We start from the raw sequence: 23,213 nt of genomic DNA, 5'->3' as shown, positions 1-23,213 counted from the left end.
GTTAATTTCTTTTATAAAATGAAGATTTTGTATACATTAACTTTAAAATCAAGATTTATTGCAATTTTAAGATTGAGTAACAAATTAATTAAAATTTTATAAAAATTACTTACTTCTTTTTAATATTTTTGAAAATTTGATGTACTTTTTAAAAGTCCACTTTTAGCAATCGTTGCAAACTCAATCTTCCAACTCAACTTAGATTTTCTTGATTTATGTATTCTCAAACTTTCCAACAGTAACCTGCCTTATCATTTACATTCTCGCACTGTATTAGCGACCATCCCATATTCATGGTTAGCTAGTTTAACAACCTATTCAAAGAGATCATTTAAACGCATCTAACAGTACTGCCACGTCTCTTTGATGAACACTTAGCTAAGACAACAATCCAAATATACAGCAAATCATACTAGATCATATATAAACCAATTAAACCGAGTTGCCAGGGTAACAGTACAAATTAAAAATCTTGGTAGGACAAACTTTTATACATGGGATTTTTTTATAAGTCTTTAACAATTTCATTAGTTTTACTCTTTGTCACTATACTGAGCACAATTTCTTCTATAGTAGCTGGATCCACCACACCTTAAAGTATAACAATCAACAAACAGAATCACTTGCTCCCGATTAACACACGCTACAGTTCGCAATTTTCCAGATAATTTAAATAAATTTGACAACAGACTAATTTATAGACTAGACTAAAGACTAAACTATAGACTAGACTATAGACTAAACCATAGACATGACTATAGTTTAATCAATTGACTGGATTATAGACTACACTATTGACTAGACTATAGACTAGACTATTGACTAGACTATAGACTAGACTAGACTATAGATTAGACTATAGACCAGACTATAGACTAGACTATAGACTAGACTATAGACTAGACTATAGACTAGACTATATACTAGACTACAGACTAGACTATAGACTAGACTATAGACTAGACTATAGACTAGACTATAGACTAGACTATAGACTAGACTATAGACTAGACTATAGACTAGACTATAGACTAGACTATAGACTAGACTATAGACTAGACTATAGACTAGACTATAGACTAGACTATAGACGAGATTATAGACTAGACTATAGACGAGATTATAGACTAGACTATAGAAGAGACTATAGACTAGACTATAGTCAAGACTATAGACTAGACTATAGACTAGACTATAGACTAGACTATAGACTAAACTATAGACTAGACTATAGACAAGACTATAGACTAGATTTTAGACTAGACTATAGACAAGACTAGATTTTAAACTAGACTATAGACTATCGGCTAGACTATAGACTAGTATTTAGTTAGTTATTTAGTTAGTTAGTTAGTTAGTTAGTTAGTTAGTTAGTTAGTTAGTTAGTTAGTTAGTTAGTTAGTTAGTTAGTTAGTTCAACACATTAGTTATTGTCTTGGATATATGGCTCACATTTAAACAACCAGTAAACTAATCTGGTAGCTCAATATTATGGTTTTTGTCTGGGCTAATGTACAATGAAAATAGTGTGATCGCTTATAAATGGTGTTTGTATATGCTACTTCCTAAGATCTATTTTTGAATTATAGTTTGAGGTGCACTGAAAGACAGAATATAGTTTTACTCACTGATATGTGCTATCATGCTTCTTTCTTAAGTCTTTTGTTTTTTCAAAAATATATTTTAAACTAATTAAATAAATTGCATAAAAAGGTTGCAACAAACTGCTTTAATATTGAAAATATTATTAAATAAATTACAACAACAAATTGGTTAAAATTATAATTTTTATTTTGTAACTTTTTTTATAAAAAAATTATAAATATTGAATAACTTTCTGCATCAACTGTTATCACATTATTTTCTTATTTATATAAGAATAAGGAAAACAGCATAAATATTTCTTGGAGTAGTCGACCTTATAAGACCCTTTTTCGAAGCAGTTGCTTTAGTCATACCCGACTTAAGTTAGTTGTTGTAAGACTTCTTGAATTCCATGTTAAGTTCCCAAACAAATCTTCACTTCACATATTTCAGTGAAATTTAGTTTGTGTTGTTGTTTCAATTCTTAAGCGGCAAAGGATTCAGCTTCAGCTTCTAGCAATTCATTTAGATAATTTTGATGTTCCTCCTCGGTAAGACAGGTTTGGTAGACTACTGGCATATCCTTAGTTTGAGTAGATTTTTGTACAAAAATCTTTTTCAATGATTTGTATAGTTTCTTTAAGGCTTTTGAAGGTGTGTATTCAGATTTCTTGACCAAAGTCATTTTGTTGGCAGCGAAGATGATGTTGTCGTTGAAGTTGGCAGCGGCAGAAGACATTTTGATGTTTACTTGTTGAGTTGTTGAACGAGTTTGATGTGTTTTTCCAAAATTCATCGCATATTTATACGATTTTTGAAAAGCAGTGAAGTAAGGGGAATTTTGCAAAAATTCTATTCTTTTGTTAATTCAAGGATTTCTCTTTTAGTCCTTAATCTTTAAGGAATATTTTGTGCATTTAACTTGCTTGGGTTTTTCTGCTTTTATTACCTGTAGTTCTTTGAGCACAGCAGGGATTTTCCTGCAGTTTTGATCTTTTTTTTTTTTTGGTTTTTGGTGCAATTTAACCATTCATAGCATGTAGTTGGGAATTTTTGAGAAAAAGAAAAATTGCTCAACAGCAAACAACAGAGGGGTAGTTAAGAAAATTTTGTAAAGAGGAAAATAAAGGGAAAGAAGTTGCTCTATTGCCAATAAAAATTTTTCTCATAAAATTTGTTTTATAGAAGATTTTCATATAAAATTTTTTCTATAGATAAAATTAGTTCTATAGAAAAATTTTCTTAACAAAATTTGAAATTTTCCTATAGAAAATTTTAGTAAAAATTTTTTTCTATGGAAATATTTTCTTATAAAATTTGTTCTATAGAAAAATATTCTTATACAATTTTTTAAGAAAAATTTTGTTCTGTAAAAATATTTTCTTATAAAATATGTTCTATAGAAAAATATCATAAAAAAATTTGTTTTATGGAAAAATGTTTGTATATTTTTTTTAAAGAAAACAGTTTCTTATAAAATTTGTTCTATAGAAGTTTATACGAAAACTTTGTTCTATAAGAAACTTTCCTATAAAAGTTGTTCCATTAAAAAATCGTCATATAAAATTTGTTCTCTAGAAATATTTTATTATAAAATTTGTTCTATACCAAATTTTTCTATTAAACAATTCTATAATAATAATAAAAAATTTGCTGAGAGAGAACTGTTGTTGAATATTTTTAGAGAAATTATACTGAGGGAGAAAATTTCTGTGTAAATTTGGTTGAAAGAGAAGATTTTTAAAAAAAATTTAGCTGAGAGTGAAAAGTTTTATGGAAATTTTGTTGAGAAACTTGCTATAGAAATACTGTGAAGAGAGGGAATATTCCCCCCGAAAAGTTGTTGAGAGTGAAACTTTCTTTAGAATTGTTTTTGAAAGAGAAATTTTTGGATAGAAAAGTAGTTGATAGAGAAATGTTCTACAAAAATGTTGTAAAGAGAGGGAATATTTCTGTAGAAATGTTGTTGAGAGTGAAACTTTCTTTAGAATTGTTTTTGAAAGAGAAATTTTGGGTAGAAAAGTAGATGAGAGAGAAACTTTCTACAGAAATGTTGCAAAGAGAGATAATATAAATAGAATATTCCCATAGAAATGTTGTTGAGAGGGAAACTTTCCGCAGAATTGTTGTTGAGAGAGAAATTTTGTGTAGAAAAGTTGTTGGAAAAGAAATTTTGAATAGAAATATTGTGCAGAGAGAGAGAGAGAGAAAATTCCTATAGAAATGTTGTTGGGAGGGAAAATTTGTGTAATAATGTTGTTAAGGAGAAAATTGTAATGAAAATGTTGTTGAAAGAGAAAATTCCTAAAGAAATGTTAAGAGAGAAAATTTCTATGAAAATATTGTTGGAATAGTTGAAATTTTGTTAAGAGAGAATATTTCTATAAATATGTTGTTAAGAGATAAAATTTTAATGGAAATGTTGCTGCAAGAAAAATTTTCTTTATAAATTTTGTAAAGAGAGAAAATTTGTCAAAAAATGTTATTGACAAAGAAAAATTATATAACAAAATTGTTGAGAGAGAAAGTTTCTATAGAAATATTTTGATGAGAGAGAAAATTTATATTGAAATATTATTGGGAGAAAAATTTTCTATATTAAAATTATTGAGAGGGAAATTTTCTATTAAAAAATTGTTGAAAGAGAAATTTCTATAGAAATATGTTGTTGAGAAAGAAAATTTCTATATAAAATTATAGTTAATAAAGAAAATTTGTCTAGAAATGTTGTTGAGAGAAAAATTTTCTATATAAACATTATTGAGATAGAAAATTTCTATAGCAATATGTTGTTGAGAGAAAAAATTTCTATACAAATATGTTGCTGAGAGGGAAAATTTTTATAGAAATATGTTGAGAGAGAAAATTTCTTTAGAAATGTTGTTGGGAAAAAAATTGTCTATATAAACATTGTTGAGATAGAAAATTTCTATAGAAATATGTTGTTGAGAGGAAAAATTTCTATAGAAAAATTGTTGAAAGAGAAAATTTTTATAAAAATTTTTCTTAAGAGAGAAAATTTCTATAGAAATATGTTGTTAAAGTGAAAATGTATATAAAAATATTGTTGAGAGAGAAAATTTCTATAAAAATATGTTGTTGAGAGAGAAACTTTCTATAGAAATGTTGTTGAATGAAAAAATTTAAATAAACATTTTGTTGAGAGAGAAAATTTCTATAGATTTTTTGTTGAATTAGAAATGTTGTTGAGAAAGAATATTTCTATAGAAATGTTAAGAGACCAAAATTATAAAGAATTTTCATCTTATTTTATAGAAAATTTCCATAAAAAAGAGAGAAAGAGCAAAATTTTATAAAAATTATGATGAGAAATTACATTTTTTTACCAACTAAGTAAAGTTTTTCTAAAAGAAATTTTCTTAAAGAAAATTTATCTTAAAAATATTGTCCAGAACAAAATTTTTCTAAAAGATGTTTTCTTTAAGTGAAATTTATCTTAAAACTGTTGTCCAGAACAAAATTTAAAAAAAAAAATATTCTATTTTCAAAGAAAATTTTAATAAAAATTCCAAATTTCTTTTTAAACATATTAAACACAGTTTTAGATTTCTCTGAAGAAAAACCTATAGATACAGTTATACCTTTTAAACTTAGCTGCACGTGTAAAATATATGTTTGAGGCATGCTCGATCAAGTCTCTATTTTGCTGAGCAAATGTTATAAAACCACTTGTAAATCATGTTCAATCAAGTCTAGATTGCAAAACAAATCTTGTTGCACTTTCAAAATATTTTGAAATTTTAAACATGTTCATGCAAGCTACTATCAAAAAGCAATTTGTTTCAAATCGTTGTTGTTTAAACATGCATGAGCAGGTCTGTTATAAAATCATTTCTATGTACATATGTATATCAAGTGTAGATTGTGAAATACCCCTTAAAATCCTGTTGTTTGTGTAAAATGTTGTAAATATTTTGAAATTTTAAACATGTTCATGAATGTTTTTGTCAAAGAGCAGGTTGTTGAAAATATTTTACAAAAAATTGTGAAATTTCTTTTAGTTAGTTATGTTTAGATGTTTAAATTGTTGCTTTAATTGTTGAAAAATCTTCATCTTGCTCAAGCAAGTCCTCACTAAAGAAATTTGTAAACAAAAACATGTTTCATCTTGTTTAGATGTTGAAATTCTCTAGGTTTTTTAGTTTCTTTATGAAGTGCCTGGGAAAGTTTACGTTTGTTTGTTAATTATAAATATTTTGAAAATCTGAACATGCACGTGCAAGTCTAGTTATCATAGGCCTCAAAATAAGGCGTAATGTAATCGAGTAGTGAAGGTTTTGTGTTTATTGTAAAATAATTGCATTCTTTGCAATTCATTTCAATATCTGAACATGTTTTTGCATGTCTTCATTGTGCATCTGAAAGTAGGGGAAATTTGTCTAAGCATGCACAATTTTGTCTTGTTTGAATAGTTCATAAGTATTTGTTTTATTAGGATTTTTGTTTTATAATCCTTGTTTTATGAATCTTGCATTTAACATAAACTGTTCTTACTTAGTTTATTTTCAAAATCGAGCATGCACAAACTTGTCTTGCTAAAAACAAAACAAACTCAATATTAGATGTTATTGTAACAATGACAATTGATCTTTGATCCTTTGATTTATGGCAATTTTGGGTTCCCACAAACAAAGAGCGTAGGTGTAGAGAGAGTAAGGAAATGAGTATAAAATATTCTTTAGAGAGACTGATCATTGATCGTTTGATTTATGGCAATTTTGAGTTCAAACAAACAAAGAGCGTAGGTGTAGAGAGAGAGCAAGTAAATGAGTATAAAATATTCTTCAGAGAGATCTAAAGCAAAAGATTAACCACTTTGTTTGTGTTGTTGTGTTGTTTCTCTAACAAGCAACAAGTTTTTCTACCTGCTTCTTGGAAAAAATTTTCCCAAAATAAACAAAAGATCAAGTAAAAATAAACAAGCAAGAGAAAAAAGGATCTTAAACAACAACAATTTGTTTAGATTAAGAACTGATAATAACAACAAATAAAGTTAGAATTAACATTTAGTTGACACACTGTAAGTAAAAATAGAAAATAAGGGATGTTTTGGTGAGATTTACAAAATCGTGTAAGATCTAGGAAACTGTATAAATTCTGCTACAACTTAACTTTAAGACATCACTCAACTTTTAGAGGTTTTCCTTAAAACATCTTAGAAAATTTTTTAAATTTTTTTCCATTAACAAAATGTATCTTGCAAGTAAAATATTTGCTTTAAAACAAAAACCTTTTAAATTATTAAAAACTTTAATAAAAACACATAAAACTAAAGCAGAGTTCAGCAAGAGCTTGAAACTACGACATCCAGTTCCTTCAATGGACATTCTAAATCAGGTCTGCTATTTGACGGAAGAAGAACAGCAAAATTATTTAAATGAATTTTTAGAATTCTAAACAAATTGCTGGAGAAAAAATGAAACTTTAACGCTTTATCTAAGTGCTTAGCACTTTGCTCCCTAAGAGAGTCTAAATCTGTACTAAAACTATGTGATAACCTATAACCTTTGGGCGGATTTTACTTTTGGCTAAAACAACGATAAATAGCTGTTTCCTGGTTGCCTATTGGGTACTCTACGCTTGCTTCAAAGGATTAATTGAAATGTGATTTTTGTAAAATATTTAGAAGTAAAATTATTATTTTTTTTTTAAATTTTAGTTTTAAAACAATGTCTTCCATTTAGTTTTAAGTTAGAAAAACTTTTTTTTAGATTTTAAGTTTAATGTCTTCCTGGTTTGTTTGTTTTGCAATTTAATGTAAATATTGTATAAAAAAATATAATTAAATAAATAATAAAATTTTATATACAAAATTCATAAAATTAATAAAAAATGTCTTTAATTTATCCAAAAAGAATAAGATAACTTATGAGTCGCATAATCTAGACTACATATATGACACAATCGAACTGTATTAGAAACCAAACTATATTCACATAAAGACCCATGATAGATGAAAATAAAAGACTCTTTGAGGAGTCTTGAATAAAGCTAAACTTAATCTCACGCTAAATATCTAGATTTTCTAGAAATCCATGATTGAAAACAACACAGATCATTAATCTCTACGATTTAAGACAAACTTTAACTTCATAAAGACCTAAGACTGAAATCAAACTCTTATTAAATAATGGTACACAATTGACTAAAAACTTAGACCAACAATTAAAGCCCAGCTTAGGCCATTTGAGGAATTAATACAGAAGCTTTACATAATCTACATAATGATTTTCGATCTTAGACCACAATAAGTAAGAACTTGTATTGATCACCAATACAGACTCGAACTGAAACAAAGCTTTAGCTCAAGCAAAACTTGAACAACATTTGGATGAATATTGAAACTAATTGTAAACAGTTAGCATTTGTAAGATTGCTGGTTAATCATCCAGTAAACTGAGTCTTTTTTGACTCTCTTTAATGACCTAAAAGTGATGAATAAGTTTCGTGCTTAAAAATTGATTCGAAATTGATCCAGATATATGAAAAACTTGTAATAAAATTTTTAGCAATCATAAATTGAACATCCTAGTGTTTGAAATATGATAATTTTCAAAATTCTTTTTTAATCATATTTTAAGCAGTTGGAAAAAAACAACAAAATTAAAAATGATTATAAAAAGATTATCCAGATGTTTATAAGATTATATTGTTAATCTATTTCTATCAGTCGGAAGATCAAAACCAGTTTTTTATGATTCTAAAACGACCAATATGTCAACTCACAAATGACTTGAAATAGATAGAAAACGGAGTGGAAACTAATCGGAAGTGGGGCTTATTAAAGACTATTTAAAAAAAGTTGAGGATAGGGGTACTAAATATGATTCTAAAATGACTCTAAAACGACAAGAATGTCAACTCACAAATGACTTGATTAGAAAGTATGCTCATATATGATCATTCCAATGCAACGAATGTGTTTAAAAATTTCAAAAAGCATTGAGGCTGAGACCATATTCAAAACTTCAAGGAATAAAATACTTATTTCAACAAGGTAACGACTGACTTCATACGTGAAATCATGATCTATATTTGTTTTCCTTTTTCTAATACATATTTTGCTAAAATCCTAATTATTAAAAATCAGAATTAAATTACTAACGTACAAGTTACAGTGCATCAATGAAATTGAACAGGAATTTCCTTAACAACTACCTGCCTCAACATATTAAGGGGAAACCCAATTGTATGTTTGCTACAAACATAAAATGATTACAAAAACAACTGCATAAATAGGAGAAAAACTAAAGGAGAGAAAGGGACAAGGAGAGAAGTGTTTCAGTAAGATAATAGAAATAAATACAGAGAATACATTTAATATAGTAACGAAAACCAGAGAAAAATCGTATAAATTCAGTTAGAATTTCGAATAACAGCAACATTCATACTTTTGAGTTTGAGCAATCAACAAGTAGTTTAATTTTGAGAAAATTTTTTTTGAAAACTAAAAGTCCTTAAAAATGGCAAATTCTAAATTATTATCCTGTAAATTGGTTAAAAATTTTGTTAGGAAAATCTTAAAGGAAAAACCATTGACTAAACATCACCAACATCAATTATCCGAAGAAGAGTTGCAGAATCTAGAAAATGAACTGAGAGAGGCCTAATCATATCTTAACAGCAAAATGTGATCCTAAAAGCATTTAACCTGCAGCCCTAGGCTAACAATATCGATCCTGTTCGAAAAAGGTTTCTGGAGTCTAACTGAAAAAACCTTCTTTCATCATGTGATTTATCACTAACATTATATTTAAACGAAAAGTAGTTTATGGGTCTTCATTTTCCCAACAAAATCCCGACAATTTTATGGTGGAGCAAGTACTACTGGGTTTTTCATTATGTTTTTTATTCAAAAAGCTTTAATTATTTTGTAACTTAACTGTGATTTTTGTTAAATGTCGAAAAAAATGTAAAAATATTTTATATTAATGTAATAGTTTTAAGTAAAATTCATGTCTTCCATTTTAGTTTAAGTTTAAATATTAAGTATTTCTAGTTTTTAAGATCAATGTCTTCCTGGTTTGTTTGTTTTGCAATTTATATTAAACATTGTAAATAAAATTTAAAAAATAAATATTTTTTAAAAAAAGAAAAACAAAAATAATAAGATATTTTTATTTCAATTTTAGGGATTTTTTTTTAAATATTAAATAATTTTTTAATATTAAATAATTCAGCATAAATTTCTTACCGTGTATACATCATCCAATAACATAATTTATCACAATAACAATAACAATGTCAATGCCAATCACACTCTTTCAAAACACACACACACATTTGCCAAATACATCATTTATTCGCTGGTTTACTCATTCTCCTTCGTTTCAATTTTTCCCTTTACTTACTAGTTCGTGTTTTTATTTAGTGCAATAAACAAGTCGGCTTCATATTATTCTTAGTTAAATAAACTTCTATCGCGTTTTTAATTAGTTTCTAGTTGTTAAAATCACAAAAAAATGCATACACAATAAAATTTAAAGTGTTTATAATAAAATAATATAAATTTATTAACAAAAACTTATGAAACAATTAGTGAAAACTGTGTTTAAAAATTATAATCCTAAAAAAATGTGCTTGTCATGCAATGCCTGCTAAAAGAAAAAAAGAAGCAAAAAACTACAACAACAATAAACGTAGCTGAGTGCCTAACAAAACAATAAATGTAAATGAGACGCATAAACAAGAGACAATATGCAAAGTGAAGAGAGAAATAAGGCAGAGATGGAAAATTAAGTAGTATTGTACTTTTTTAGTAGGTTTTGCGTATACTATAGATTATAATAAAAAACACTAAAGACTGGACAATAGAATAACTTGTATACTAGAATATAAAGTAGACTATAGACTAGTTTATAGAAAATACTATAGGCTGCACAATACACCAGACTATAGGCTAGATTATTAAATAAGCTATGAACTAATCTACAGGCACGATTACAGACTAGACCATAAAACAGGCTATCGACTATAAAGACTAAATTATAGACTAGACTATAGACTAGACTATAGACTAGACTATAGACTAGACTATAGACTAGACTATAGACTAGACTATAGACTAGACTATAGACTAGACTATAGACTAGACTATAGACTAGACTATAGACTAGACTATAGACTAGACTATAGACTAGACTATAGACTAGACTATAAACTAGACTATAGACTAGACTATAGACTAGACTATAGACTAGACTATAGACTACACTGTAGATTAGACTATAGGCTGGACTATAGACTAGGCTATAGACTAGACTATTATATAGTCTATACTATAGACTGTAGACTAAACTATAGACTAGACATGAGACTAGAATGACTATAGGTTAGACTGTATTAGACTATAGAGTCAGTAGTGTATACACGGGGGAAAGGGAAATTTAAAACCAACATCATCCCCCCTAACCGAAAATATAAACATGAGGAAAAAGAAAATAAGTGAAAAAACAAAATAATGAAAAAAAAAAAACAATCGAACTTAATCTGCTGCTGAAAGAGTACACTATACTCTATACTATAGAGCTTTGGACTTGGAATAACTATGTGCTGAATGTGGATTTATAAAGAAGAAGAAAAACAAGATGGTAAGTTTTTTTTGTATTTTTATCAAAATTTATTAAAAAAAAAAAAAACAAAATGTCATTAAATGTTCAAAGCGATTTTACTCGAGAGATAAATATAGTATCGAAACGGCACTTTTACTACATATTTAGTAGAAAATTGTTATTGAATGGAAATTAATATTCAACAAACAACAACTCCTTAAAATCATTGATTTGAACCGTAAATTAATAAAGAATTATTTAGTTAGTATTAGTCAATCATATTAGCTAGAACTCCTTTATTATACCATCTCACAGTTTTTGCGTTAGAACAAACGATCCATAAATGAAACTCAATGAAAATTTTTGTAACAATTACCTGCGTCTCTCTCATTTAAGGGGAATAACACTCCTACAAAAACAAGTAGACACTTTAACAATCATGCAAGGATAACTTACACATCAAATAGGGGAAAATATAATAGGTAAAAAAGAGACTAAAAGACAAGGACAAAAGTATCCTTAAAAGGCTAATAAACAAAGATAGTACTTATAAGTTAGGTATAGAAACGAAAAAATAGTAAAAAATTCGTATAAATTCAGGCAGGATTTCTAACATCAACAACATTCATCCTTTAGAGTTTGAGCAATCAACAAGTATTTTCATTACTAAAACAATTTTGTTTTCAAAACTAAAAGTCCTTAAAAATGGCAAATTCTAAAATATTATCTTGCAAATTAATTAAAAATTTAGTCAAGAAAATTTTAAAAGAAAAATCTTTGACTAAACATCATCAACATCAATTATCCGAAGAAGAGTTGCAGAATCTGAAAAATGAGCTGAGAGAAGCCTAATCATATCTTAACAATAGCAGCAATATGTGATCGTTAACCTGCAGCCCTAGGTTAACAATCTTGCTCCTGTTCGAAAAAGGTTTCTGGAGTCTAACTGAAAAAAAACCATCATTCATCATGTGATTCATCATTAATATTTTAAACAATTTGTTTAAACGAAAAGTAGTTTATTTGACTTTATTTTCCCAACAAAATCCCGACAATTTTATGGTGAAGCAAGTACTACTGGGTTTTTCAATTTGTTTTTCATAAAAAAAGCTTTAATTATTTTGTAACTTAACTGTGATTTTTTGTTAAATGTAGTAAATATTGTAAAAAAATATTCTAGATTAATGTAATAGTTTTAAGTTAAATCCATGTCTTCCATTTTAGTTTAAGTTTATATTTTAAGTATTTTTAGGTTTAATGTCTTCCTGGTTTGTTTGTTTTGCAATTTAGTGTAAATATTGTAAATAAATTTTAAAAAATATATAAGAAAATATATTTTTGAAAAAGAAAAATATTTTGTATTTTTTTTTTTTTTTAATTTAGTAATTTTTTTGAAATTTTTAAAAAAAATTTAAAAGTTGTGCCAAATTTGGAAAAAATAGGGTTTTAAATGTATTTATGTCTAGTTTCAAATTTTGCTTTTCTGGAGTTTGATATTCAAATGTTGTTAAGTCTAAATAATTCATTCTTTAGCAGGACTTAATGATACAGTTTTCTAAAGTGTTGACTTGTTATTGTAAAGTTGTAATCATTTGATAATCATTATACCCAAAAGCGAAATCTCGATAAAGACGAGTACTTATATAAACACTTACTTTTCAATTGCTATTACTTGACGTCTATATTGCTTTTAAGTTCTCTTATAATGACTTATATAATGATAAGTAAGTAATGATAAGTAAGTAATTGATTTTAAGTTTTGCTTCTGTTTTGTAATTGTTTTTTCAAATACACAGAAAAAAAATTTGCTTTTCTTTGAAAACGTTTAGTGTGTCGTCATTAAGACAGGAACTAGCGAACTAACAGCCACAGATTTATATATTGTGTGAATACTTTTTTGTTTTACAAACAAAAATACTTTTTAACTCCTTATTTGTAAGTACTTATTTAAGTATTGATATGTACGTATGCATGCAAATGCTTACCGCCAATGTCATAAATATTTTAAATAATTCAAAAAGTACCTTTTTAAGTAAGAAAAATGTACAAAATGACCCATTTTATAGGGGTTCACTTAATCGGAATTTTATACGATTATAGGTACAATAATATAGAAAATTCAAAAAGTAACTTTTGTAAAACGAAAAAGTACCAAAAAGCCCTTTATTATTGGTTTTCCTAAAGTACCAAAAGTTCTAATTTGTAGATTTTCATAAAGTACTTTTTGAAAAACGAAAAAGTACAAAATTCATTTTTTATAAGTTCTCACTTAATTCGTGTTCTGCATGCTTACATAATCCGAAGTTTACATGTTTATAGGTTCAATGTTATAGAAAATTCAAAATATAACTTTTATAGAACGAAAAAGTACCAAAAAGCCCTTTTTTATTGGTTTTCCTAAAGTACCTTTTGAAGAACGAAAAAGCACCAGAAAAGTCCTCTTTTATTAGTTCTCACTTACTCCAAGCTCTGAGATGTATGAAGCTTGAAGAAGTATGAAGCTTGAAGAAGTATGAAGCTTGAAGAAGTTTGAAGCTTGAAGAAGTATGAAATTGCAAATATTCCCCTTTTATAGGTTTTCACTAAATCACTTTTATACTTCAGACTTACTTTGCAACATTTCTATATAAAAAATCAATTATCTCCAACACTACTTTCCTCTACTTTCCTATTAGAGCTTCAGCGATTGTGATTACTTTTATTGAAAAAGTTATCGATCGCTAACTTCACTTTCACCTTATAACTTTTCTATATAAAACATCAGCGATTTTCCATTTTCTCTCTTTACAAAACACAATTTTCTATACATTCAGTGATCTCCTACTTTTCCTAACAAAATATCGGTTGTGATTAGATTAAGATGATCACTGTGTGTCAAAATTTATATGATCGCCAAATTCTATAAAGACTTTTAAAATACGCGGCCTTCCTTAATGTTATTTTTTAAAAAAACGTCAACGATCGCCAAATTCTCTACATAAAACATTAGTGATCGTCCACTTTGTAACTTTTCTATATAAAATATCAGCCATTTTCCATCTTCTATCTTTACAAAACACATTTTTATAAACAATCAGTGATCTCTTATTTCTTTTTAAAAATATTAGATTAAATTTCGATGATCACTCTGTGTCACTTGTATGATCGCCAAATTCTATAAAGACTTTTAAAAAACGCTGCCTTTCCTATTAAAACATCAGCGAACGCTAACTTTAAAAATTTTCTATATAAAACATCAATTATCTCCTTATTTTTCTTTACAAAATACAAGCGAGATCAGCTTTTAATGATCACTTTTTTTCAAATATTTTAAAGGCTTGAACAATTAGCAACGTCAACGATCGCTTACTTTACAAATTTTCTATTTAAATCATCAATTATTTCCTTATTTTTCTTTACAAAATACAAGCACGATCAAATTTTAATGATCACTTTTTGTCAAATATTTTAAAGGCTTAAACAATTAGGAACGTCAACGATCGCTAACTTTACAAATTTTCTATTTAAAACATCAATTATCTCCTTATTTTTCTTTACAAAATACAAGCGAGATCAGATTTTGATGATCACTTTTTGTCAAATTTCTAATATTTCAAATTTATTTCACTTCTATCATGAAAAAAAGGATTTGAAATAATTGGTAGAAGTTTCAAGCAGTTTATGGACATTACATTTCTCATTGATCAGATAAAGACGCCTTATTGCTATATCCTTTTTAAACTACCACTACCTTTAGCTATCCACTGTCTAGGTGTGCTTCTCCTATAAGGAAGTCAATCGTCACCCCATAGATTACGAAGAGACGGACAAATAGCTTGTTTTTAAAGTGTCCATTTTCTCTTCTCTACACTAAAGTGGAGATACTTCTGAGCTCTCTTTTATAAAGAGTACAACGGTGACGAAAGACGAATTGGTGATAACCAGATGGCTAGAAATCATCGTCTTTTGCATTGATTGCATTGACTCCATGTCGAACTGCTGGGTATGTATTCCCAATTTTTCAATTCAACAAAATTTAAAAAAAAAAAATATCAAAAATTTAGCAAAAAACATGTAAATATTTTTCTTAATAATATATTTTATTTACAATTGCAAAACAAACAAACCAGGAAGACATTAAAACTAAACTTAAAAATTAAAAATGTTTAAACCTAAACTTATACCTAAATGGAAGACATGGATTTTACTTAAAACTATTAATTTTTTTATACAAATTTTTACTACATTTAACAAAAATCACAGTTAAGTTACAAAATAATTAAAGCGTTTTTTTTAACAAAAACAAAATGAAAAACCCAGTAGTACTTGCTTCACCATAAAATTGTCGGGATTTTGTTGGGAGAATGAAGACAAATACATTACTTTTCGTTTAAACATAATGTTTTAAATGTTAATGATAAATCACATGATGAAAGAAGGTTTTGTTTCAGTTAGACTTCAGAAAAGAGTTAGACTTCAGAGAAGATTGTTAGCCTAGGGCTGCAGGTTAACGATCACATATTGCTGCTATTGTTAAGATATGATTAGGCCTCTCTCAGCTCATTTTCCAAATTCTGCAACTCTTCTTCGGATAATTGATGTTGATGATGTTTAGTCAATGATTTTTGTTTTAAAATTTTCTTGACAAAATTTTTAACCAATCTACAGGATAATATTTTAGAATTTGCCATTTTTAAGGATTTTTAATTTTGAAAACAAAATTGTTTTAGTAAAGAAAATACTTGTTGATTGCTCAAACTCAAAAGAATGAATGCTGTTGATATTAGAAATTTATCCTGAATTTATACGATTTTTCCAGTTTCTTTTTTTATATTTAAGAGTATACTTTCTGATCCTGTCTACTATCCTTGTTTGTTACATTCATCCTTGTTTGTTGTTGATCTCTTATTTTTTCTTTTACATTTCCCCTTTTTGCTGTAATTGTTATTATTAATTTTTGTTTAAAGTGCTACTTGCTTTTGTAGGAGTTTAGTGTTTTTCCCCTTAGTTGGTTGAGAGCAGGTAGTTGTTTTAGAAATGTATATAGAGTATCCTTTAAGGATCGTTTTGTTGTACAACAAAAGTAGTTCTGTTGTAAGCAATTAAGATATTTTTTTTAGCAAATAATAAAACGGGAGACACTTAATGTGGTTCAGACCTGATAATTATTTATTATATTACAGTTAAAATTTTGTAATTAGTTTATGATGAATCATATCATTGTAAATACTTCATGTAGTAAAGAGTTTAAATTATGTTTTAATGGATATTTCAATTTTTTCCCTCTTCATTTAGCTGCTTGAAGTATTAAATTTAATGAATTTTTTAGGAGAAGTTACTAATTTTTCACGAAGTTCTTAGTATTTCATTCTAGATCTGTTATAACTTGCCAGTTAGCATTTTTTAAACTATTAATCACATTCGAGTCATTTATGACATTTTCGAACGATTATAATGATCACACACGCGCTTCTATTAATATCATAAATGATCCGTTTGTCTGGAGTAAATGGTACCTTATCTGAGACACTTTTATAATTTCCAATTCTGTTTAGTTCTGAATCATTTTTGTATTTATTTTGATTAAATTTTGTAATCGAAATACTTGACGTTTATATGCTTGAAATGTGCTCACAAAATAAGTTTCATATTTCACTTACCAGGATGATAAATTTTTGATTGCTATACATTTTGTTATTCTTTAAAACTTCTTTTTCTGGGATATTGTCAAAACATTCTGTGGAGTCATACAAAAGTTGTAAGTCTTCTTGATTAGCTTCAATCATGAGTTTTCCAAGTAGATTGCAACAAAACCTTACAGAAGGGTTTTGTTGCAATCTGAACTTGTCTTCAGTCTTAGATCTTAAAGATTAATTTCAATCATAAGCATTGAAGTATTGTATGATTGGCTTCGAACTTATTTCTTTAAGTGGTCAAAATTTAGCTTCTATATAAAGAGTTTAAAAAGTCTATGTTTGATTTCAGTCTCAAGCCAATCATTCAATCTATGGCTTCAATCTTAGATCTTTAGATAGTCTAAGTTTGCTTTCTTTGGCTTCAACCTTAGATCTTTCAGTAGTCAAAGTTTGCTTTAAATCTTCCGTCTAAAATTACGTCTTTAATCAATCTTTAAGCTTTGCTTTAATCAAAAATCTTGTAAAAGTCTATATTTCGTTTCAGTCTTAGGTCTTCAAGTGATCTAAATATGGCTTCAATCTTAGGTCTTTCAATAGTCTAAAATTATTTTCAATCTTCTTTCTTTAAGAAGTACAAGTTTGGCTTTAATCATACATCTTAAACTAGTGAAATTTTAACTTCTATTGTAGGTCTTTAAGGGCCAATCTTTAGGTGAAGGATTAGGGAAAACCCGCTATAAATATTTTAAGTTTGGTTTTAATATAAAGTCTAAGCTTCATTATCAGGCATTTCAAATAGTCTATTTTTTGATTTCAGTCTTAGTTTTTTAAATAGTCTAAGTATGATTTCAATCTTTGGTCTTTAATTGGTCTATAATTGGTTCTAACATTAGGTCTTTAAATGCACCAAGCTTTGCTTTAGTCAAACATCATCAATAGGTCTATGTTTGGCTTCAGTCTTTAAGTAGCCAAAGTATGGTTTCAATCTTTGGTCTTTTAAAAGTTTATCTTCAGTCTGAGGTCCTAATATAGTCTATGTTTGACATCAGTCTTAGGTCTTAACATTAAGTCACCTATGTTTGGCTTTAGTCTCTGGCCTTAAAATAGTCTAGGATTAACTTCATTCTTAGATCTTTAAGTGGTTTTAGTTTGGCTTCAATCTTCAGTCTTGAAACAGTTTATAATTGTTTCTTACAAAACAATGATCTTGAAGAAATATATGTATGTTTTGCTTCATTCTTAAGTCATTACGTTATACAAGTATGACTTCAATCTTTGGTATTTCAATAAGTTTAGCTTCAGTCTCACACCTTTAAATTAGTTAATGTTTGGCTTCATTATTAGGTCTTTAAGTTATGTAAGTTTTTCATCAATCTTTGTTATTTAAATAGCCTATATTGGGTTCCACCATTACATCCAAGCTTTGCTTTAGTCAAAAATCAGCAAGAAGTCTAGAATTTGTCTCAATCTTAGGTCTTTAGGCAGTGCAAGTTCGGTTTCATTATTGGTTCTAATATTAGATTAATCAAACATCTTGAAGAAGTCTATGTTTTGCTGTAGTCTTAAGCCTTTTAGTTAGCCAAGTATGGCTTAGTTTTAGTTTGTCTTCAAAGTCAATGTTTGGCTTCATTTATTCATCAATATTCTTTCTTTAAATAGTCTATATTTGCTTCCAACATTAGGCCCAAGCTTTGCTTTAGTCAAAGTTCTTTAAGAAGACTAAAACTTGTTTCAATCTTATTTCATTAAGTACAAGTGCAAGTTTGACTTCAGTCAAATGTATTGAAGTAGTCTTTGTTTAGCTTCAATCTTAGGTATTCAAATAAGTTCAGATTAGCTTCTATCGTAGGCCCAACCTAGATCTTTAAGTAGTCCATCTTTGGCTTCCATTGTTGGTCTAAATATGGTCTTAGTTGGGCTTCAAACGCGGTTCGTAATGTAGCCTTAGTTTTGCTACAGTTTGCTGCAATTCTTCGTCATTAGCTTCTTAAGCTTAAGCATAGCTTCAGTCTTAAGGCTTTACATGATTTTAAGAGATGTACCTTCAATGGTACATATTTTTGGCTTCCATTGTTGGTCTCAATGTAGTCTTAGTTGGACTTCAAACGCGATTCTTAATGTAGCCTTAGTTTTGCTACAGTTTGCTGCAATTTTTCGTCATTAGCTTCTTAAGCTTTAGCTTAGCTTCAGTCTTAAGGCTTTGCATGATTTAAAGAGATGTACCTTCAATGGTAGATATTTTTAAGTATAACTTAAGCTTCTCTCTTCGAAAACTCTTGAAAATTTTTCTTTTTTATATACATGATATATATTTTATTATTTTTTTACAATATTTACACTAAATTGCAAAACAAACAAACCAGGAAGACATTATAGTTATTATTAAAAACTTACTAAAACTACTTACAACTAAATTGGAAGACATTGATTATAATAAAAAAATTAAATTTATAAAAAATTTTCCTAAAAATTAATTATTAAAGCTTTTTTTGTTTCTTTCTTAAAATAAAGTTTTATAACTTTTTCGTTGCAATAAAACAAACCAAAACGTCTACAGCCAAGTACAGCTTCCTCTTAAAGTCGGGATTTGGGATGAAAAAACTGATACTTTTCGTTGTTAAAGTAAAGATTTGAGCTCATCGAAACGAAAACGTTGTTGTGTGGGGATTGAAACTTTTAAAGCCACTTTCCCTTAAAGCGTAAAATGTTTTCATTTTGTTTAATTATAAAATTAGTATTTTAATTCCTTGGAACATTTTTCTTCAAGTCCTCATTTAGTACATTAATAGCTGTTTGGACTCTAATTTTTCATTTAGCCAATTTTGATGTTCCTCTTCGGATAAGCAGCCTTGTTGAAGATTGTTGATTGAAGTCTTGACATAATACTTTTTATCTTGTTTGTTGACATTGTATTTGATGAAAACTTTTTTACAATTTTTCAATAATGATTTCATATTGAAATTGTTGGATTTCTTGGGTGTTGGAGGTATAAAAGCCAAAACTTGAGCCATTTTTTCTTGAATTCTTGAAAATGTTAAGAGTTGTTAACTGTTGTAGTATAAATCGTTGAATGATACTTTTCTCGCCTAATGCTGGAGTTTTTATACAAATTCTTCAATTCTTCAAGGAATAAAAAGAATATATAAATGAAAACACTATCTAATATCGTCCATCCCTCTCTAACACTTATAAACTATGAAGATGAGGGGTAAATTTTAAAATTTTCCAAACAGGTAGTTGAAATTTCATTATGTATTCTCTACTTGTTGCTTCATTTATACTAAAGGAATTTTCTTTTAAAGGGGAAATTTGTTTGCGTTTGTGTGTGTTTTTTCTAAAGGTTAAAGGTAATTGATAATTCTGTTAGCATAACTTTAGTATAATTAGTTATGCTTTATTTTACAGGTAATAAGAATTTTATGAAAATTAGTTATCAGTTTTTAATTTATTCTGTTTTTTAGTGTCTTTGGTTTGTTGTTGGACAATAATAATAAGTGTCAAAATTATATTGGAAAATAATTGAAAATTAATATTCTAAAAAGGTTATTTTCTAATTTATTTGAATTTGTATGAAATTCTTCATTGTAGCTTGTGTTATGACAATTAAATTTAAATTATTAGGATTTCTTAAATTTTTCTAAAATTTTCTAAGAAATTTATTATGTTTAGAGGAATATTTAATAAGTATTATTAAATTATACATATTTAACCTAGACATATTCAAACTGTAATGAAATTCCATTATGTAATTCTATATTCAATCTTATAGCAATGTTTGCTTTAAGTCCGTCGTACATTATTAAGACTACGTTCAGTTTTAATCATTCAATTCTAGTTGAGTTTAAGTTTAGTTCTAGTTCAGTTCTAGTTCAAATCTAGTTCAGTTCTAGTTCAGTTCTAGTTCAGTTCTAGTTCAGTTCTAGTTCAGTTCTAGTTCAGTTCTAGTTCAGTTCTAGTTCAGTTCTAGTTCAGTTCTAGTTCAGTTCTAGTTCAGTTCTAGTTCAGTTCTAGTTCAGTTCTAGTTCAGTTCTAGTTCAGTTCTAGTTCAGTTCTAGTTCAGTTCTAGTTTAGTCCTAGTTCAGTTCTAGTTCAGTTTTAGTTCAGTTCTATTACAGTTGTAATAGTTCTTTTGTGTAATTTCGGCTTTGATCTCAGGTCTTAAAACAGTTTTATTTTTGTTCAGGATATGAGCTTCTGTAATGTATGTTTAGATTTGATCTTGAATCTTTAAATAATCTTAGTTTGGAGCTTATCTTGGTTCTTAGATCTTACTAAGTTTGTTCGCAATTTTAGGTTCTTAAATTGTCTATGGTTGGTTTTAAACTTGTGTTTGTAGAGCGTATCAGTTTCGTTCTTTTTCGATTCTTGAGTTTTCTAAATTTGGCTTTAAACTTAGTTAGGCTTAAATTTTTATTTTAGTCGTAGTTATTTAAGTATTTTAAGTTGAGTTCTGATTATGGTAATGACTAAAACTTTTCAAAGCTAACTGTCATCTTTTTGGGTAAGATTTTATACAAATCGAGTGAAGAAACCCTAAACTCTAAATGTAAAATAACGAAAGTGAATTCTAAAATAATTAATAACACAAATAATATTTTTTTGGGTGGTTTTTAAACATTTTATTTATTTACAAAAGGAAGACAAATGTTTAAAATTTTTCTTAAAACTAAAAACTTAAATTACAGCAAAACAAACAAACCGGAAGACAAATCTTAAAATTTAAACTTAAAATCTAAAGAAGACATAAAAAATCATAATTAGGAAGACAATGATTTTTTTAAACTTAAAACTAAAATTAAAAAAAATTACTTAATAAATCACATTAAAGTAAAATTTAAAATTAATAATTCTTTTAAAAAGAATACAAATTTAAAGCTTTTTTTGTTGATATTAATATAAAAAACAAAATTATTTTTTAACGCTTTGTTTTTTAAAGAAAAAAACAAACACAAACAAACCTTTTTCTGTTTTGTTTTTATGGAACCAAAAAGTGTTGATTTTTTAAAGTCGGGATTTCATAAGTAAACCAACAGCTTCTCTTCGTTCTTGCTCTGGCGAGGGGGGGGGGGGGAATGAGTTAAACACCAAGGTTGCTTGCTTCATTTGTTTTTCCTTTAGCACGTTTTGTTGTAGTTGTTTAAGTAGTTGGAAGTAGGCTTCGAAACTTAACCAGGGCTCTGTTGTTACACCTAGAAGCTTGATAGGCTGCTACTAATAACGTTGTTGTTCGTCACTAGGTTTTGTGTCTCTCGTAAGATAAAAGACCGCGATTGCTAAAAAATTAGATTTTTTCAAAATTTTTTTTATTAAAGCTGATTTTGAAAAATATTTAACTAGAGTTCTTTTTTCCTCAGAAAAAAACATCTAGTTGAGGTTTTCCTCAGAACAACTAGGATGTTGCTCTGAGGAACGATGCACTTGTAGTGTATAACTGTTGCTCAATTTACCTCTGTATTTATACCCATTTTGGAAAATTCTATACTGTATACAAAACCGAAAAACCACCCCTAATTTTTCTTTTATTTTAGGGATGATTTTCCTCTTTTACACCAAAACTCACACACACACAAGAAATTTAGAAAAAAAACTCTACTTGTTGCGGCAGGTCTTGTATGTACAAGAAAATCTTTGTTGGTGGTGGTTTTTTTCTTGTGATTCTTATAGTCAAGGAAATCTCTATAAGATTTGTTTGTTGTAGGTGTTGCAACATTGTATGTGGTATTATTTGTTTGAAAGAATGTGTCAAACTGTACTTGTTGCATAGTTTTGAATGCAAGAACACCTTCGTGGGGTGTTAAACGATTGCAACAGTTTTTTTTTTGATTTCAACAATTTATTGGTGATTACTATCAATTACGTTTATTGTTTTTTATTTATTTTTTTTTAAATTTCCTAAGAAATTCATTCAAAAAATTTATTAAATCCAAAATATATCCTATGGTACGTGCTTAACATATTTGATGTTTTTAAGCACAGTTTGATAATATTTTTTTACAATTTTTCATTTTGTATACAAAAAGTTGTAAAGAAGATCTTGAAGCAGGGTTCTAAACATAATTCAAAATACAATAATACTTAAATTTCAATGATCCCTCTTAATGAATACTAAAAGTGTGCTATTTTACCCAACGATATATAACTTTGATTTACAATAGTTATTGACAAATACTGTATAAACAAGGCGTTATTACAATCCGACCTTTGACTCGAGCTCTGCTTTTTGATTACTGCCGCAGTTTACGATCAGATTTTTCACAATTCAAATAAATATGATGACATTTTTATGCCGCATACCAATGTGTGAGGCATATTATTATACTTATCTGGCTCTATCAGAACAGAACTTGAAAAGAACTAGAACAGAACTAGAACAGAACTAGAACAGAACTAGAACAGAACTAGAACAGAACTAGAACAGAACTAGAACAGAACTAGAACAGAA

The 23,213-nt window shown here is 27.7% G+C and overlaps 1 protein-coding gene and 1 long non-coding RNA gene across 2 annotated transcripts in view; one reads left to right on the top strand and one right to left on the bottom strand.

Annotated features, from left to right (window-relative positions):
- Positions 1–1,775: 1,775 nt before the first annotated feature.
- Positions 1,776–2,347, bottom strand: LOC124420369. The gene has a single exon (XM_046952899.1). It carries the CDS (start codon positions 2,321–2,323, stop codon positions 2,069–2,071), a length of 255 nt encoding a protein of 84 aa, XP_046808855.1. The 5' UTR covers positions 2,324–2,347; the 3' UTR covers positions 1,776–2,068.
- An 8,600-nt stretch (positions 2,348–10,947) lies between these two features.
- The window catches only part of LOC124420299, an 83,725-nt gene continuing 71,459 nt past the window's right edge, over positions 10,948–23,213 (top strand). The window contains exon 1 of the long non-coding RNA XR_006941103.1: positions 10,948–11,195. This is a non-coding gene — a long non-coding RNA (uncharacterized LOC124420299). The remainder of the gene's footprint in view (positions 11,196–23,213) is intronic.

This window comes from Lucilia cuprina, chromosome 5, assembly GCF_022045245.1.
Source record: "Lucilia cuprina isolate Lc7/37 chromosome 5, ASM2204524v1, whole genome shotgun sequence".
Taxonomy (NCBI): domain Eukaryota; kingdom Metazoa; phylum Arthropoda; class Insecta; order Diptera; family Calliphoridae; genus Lucilia; species Lucilia cuprina.
The sequence above is the reverse complement of the archived record's forward strand: the minus strand, read 5'-3'. Positions and strand labels throughout refer to the sequence as shown.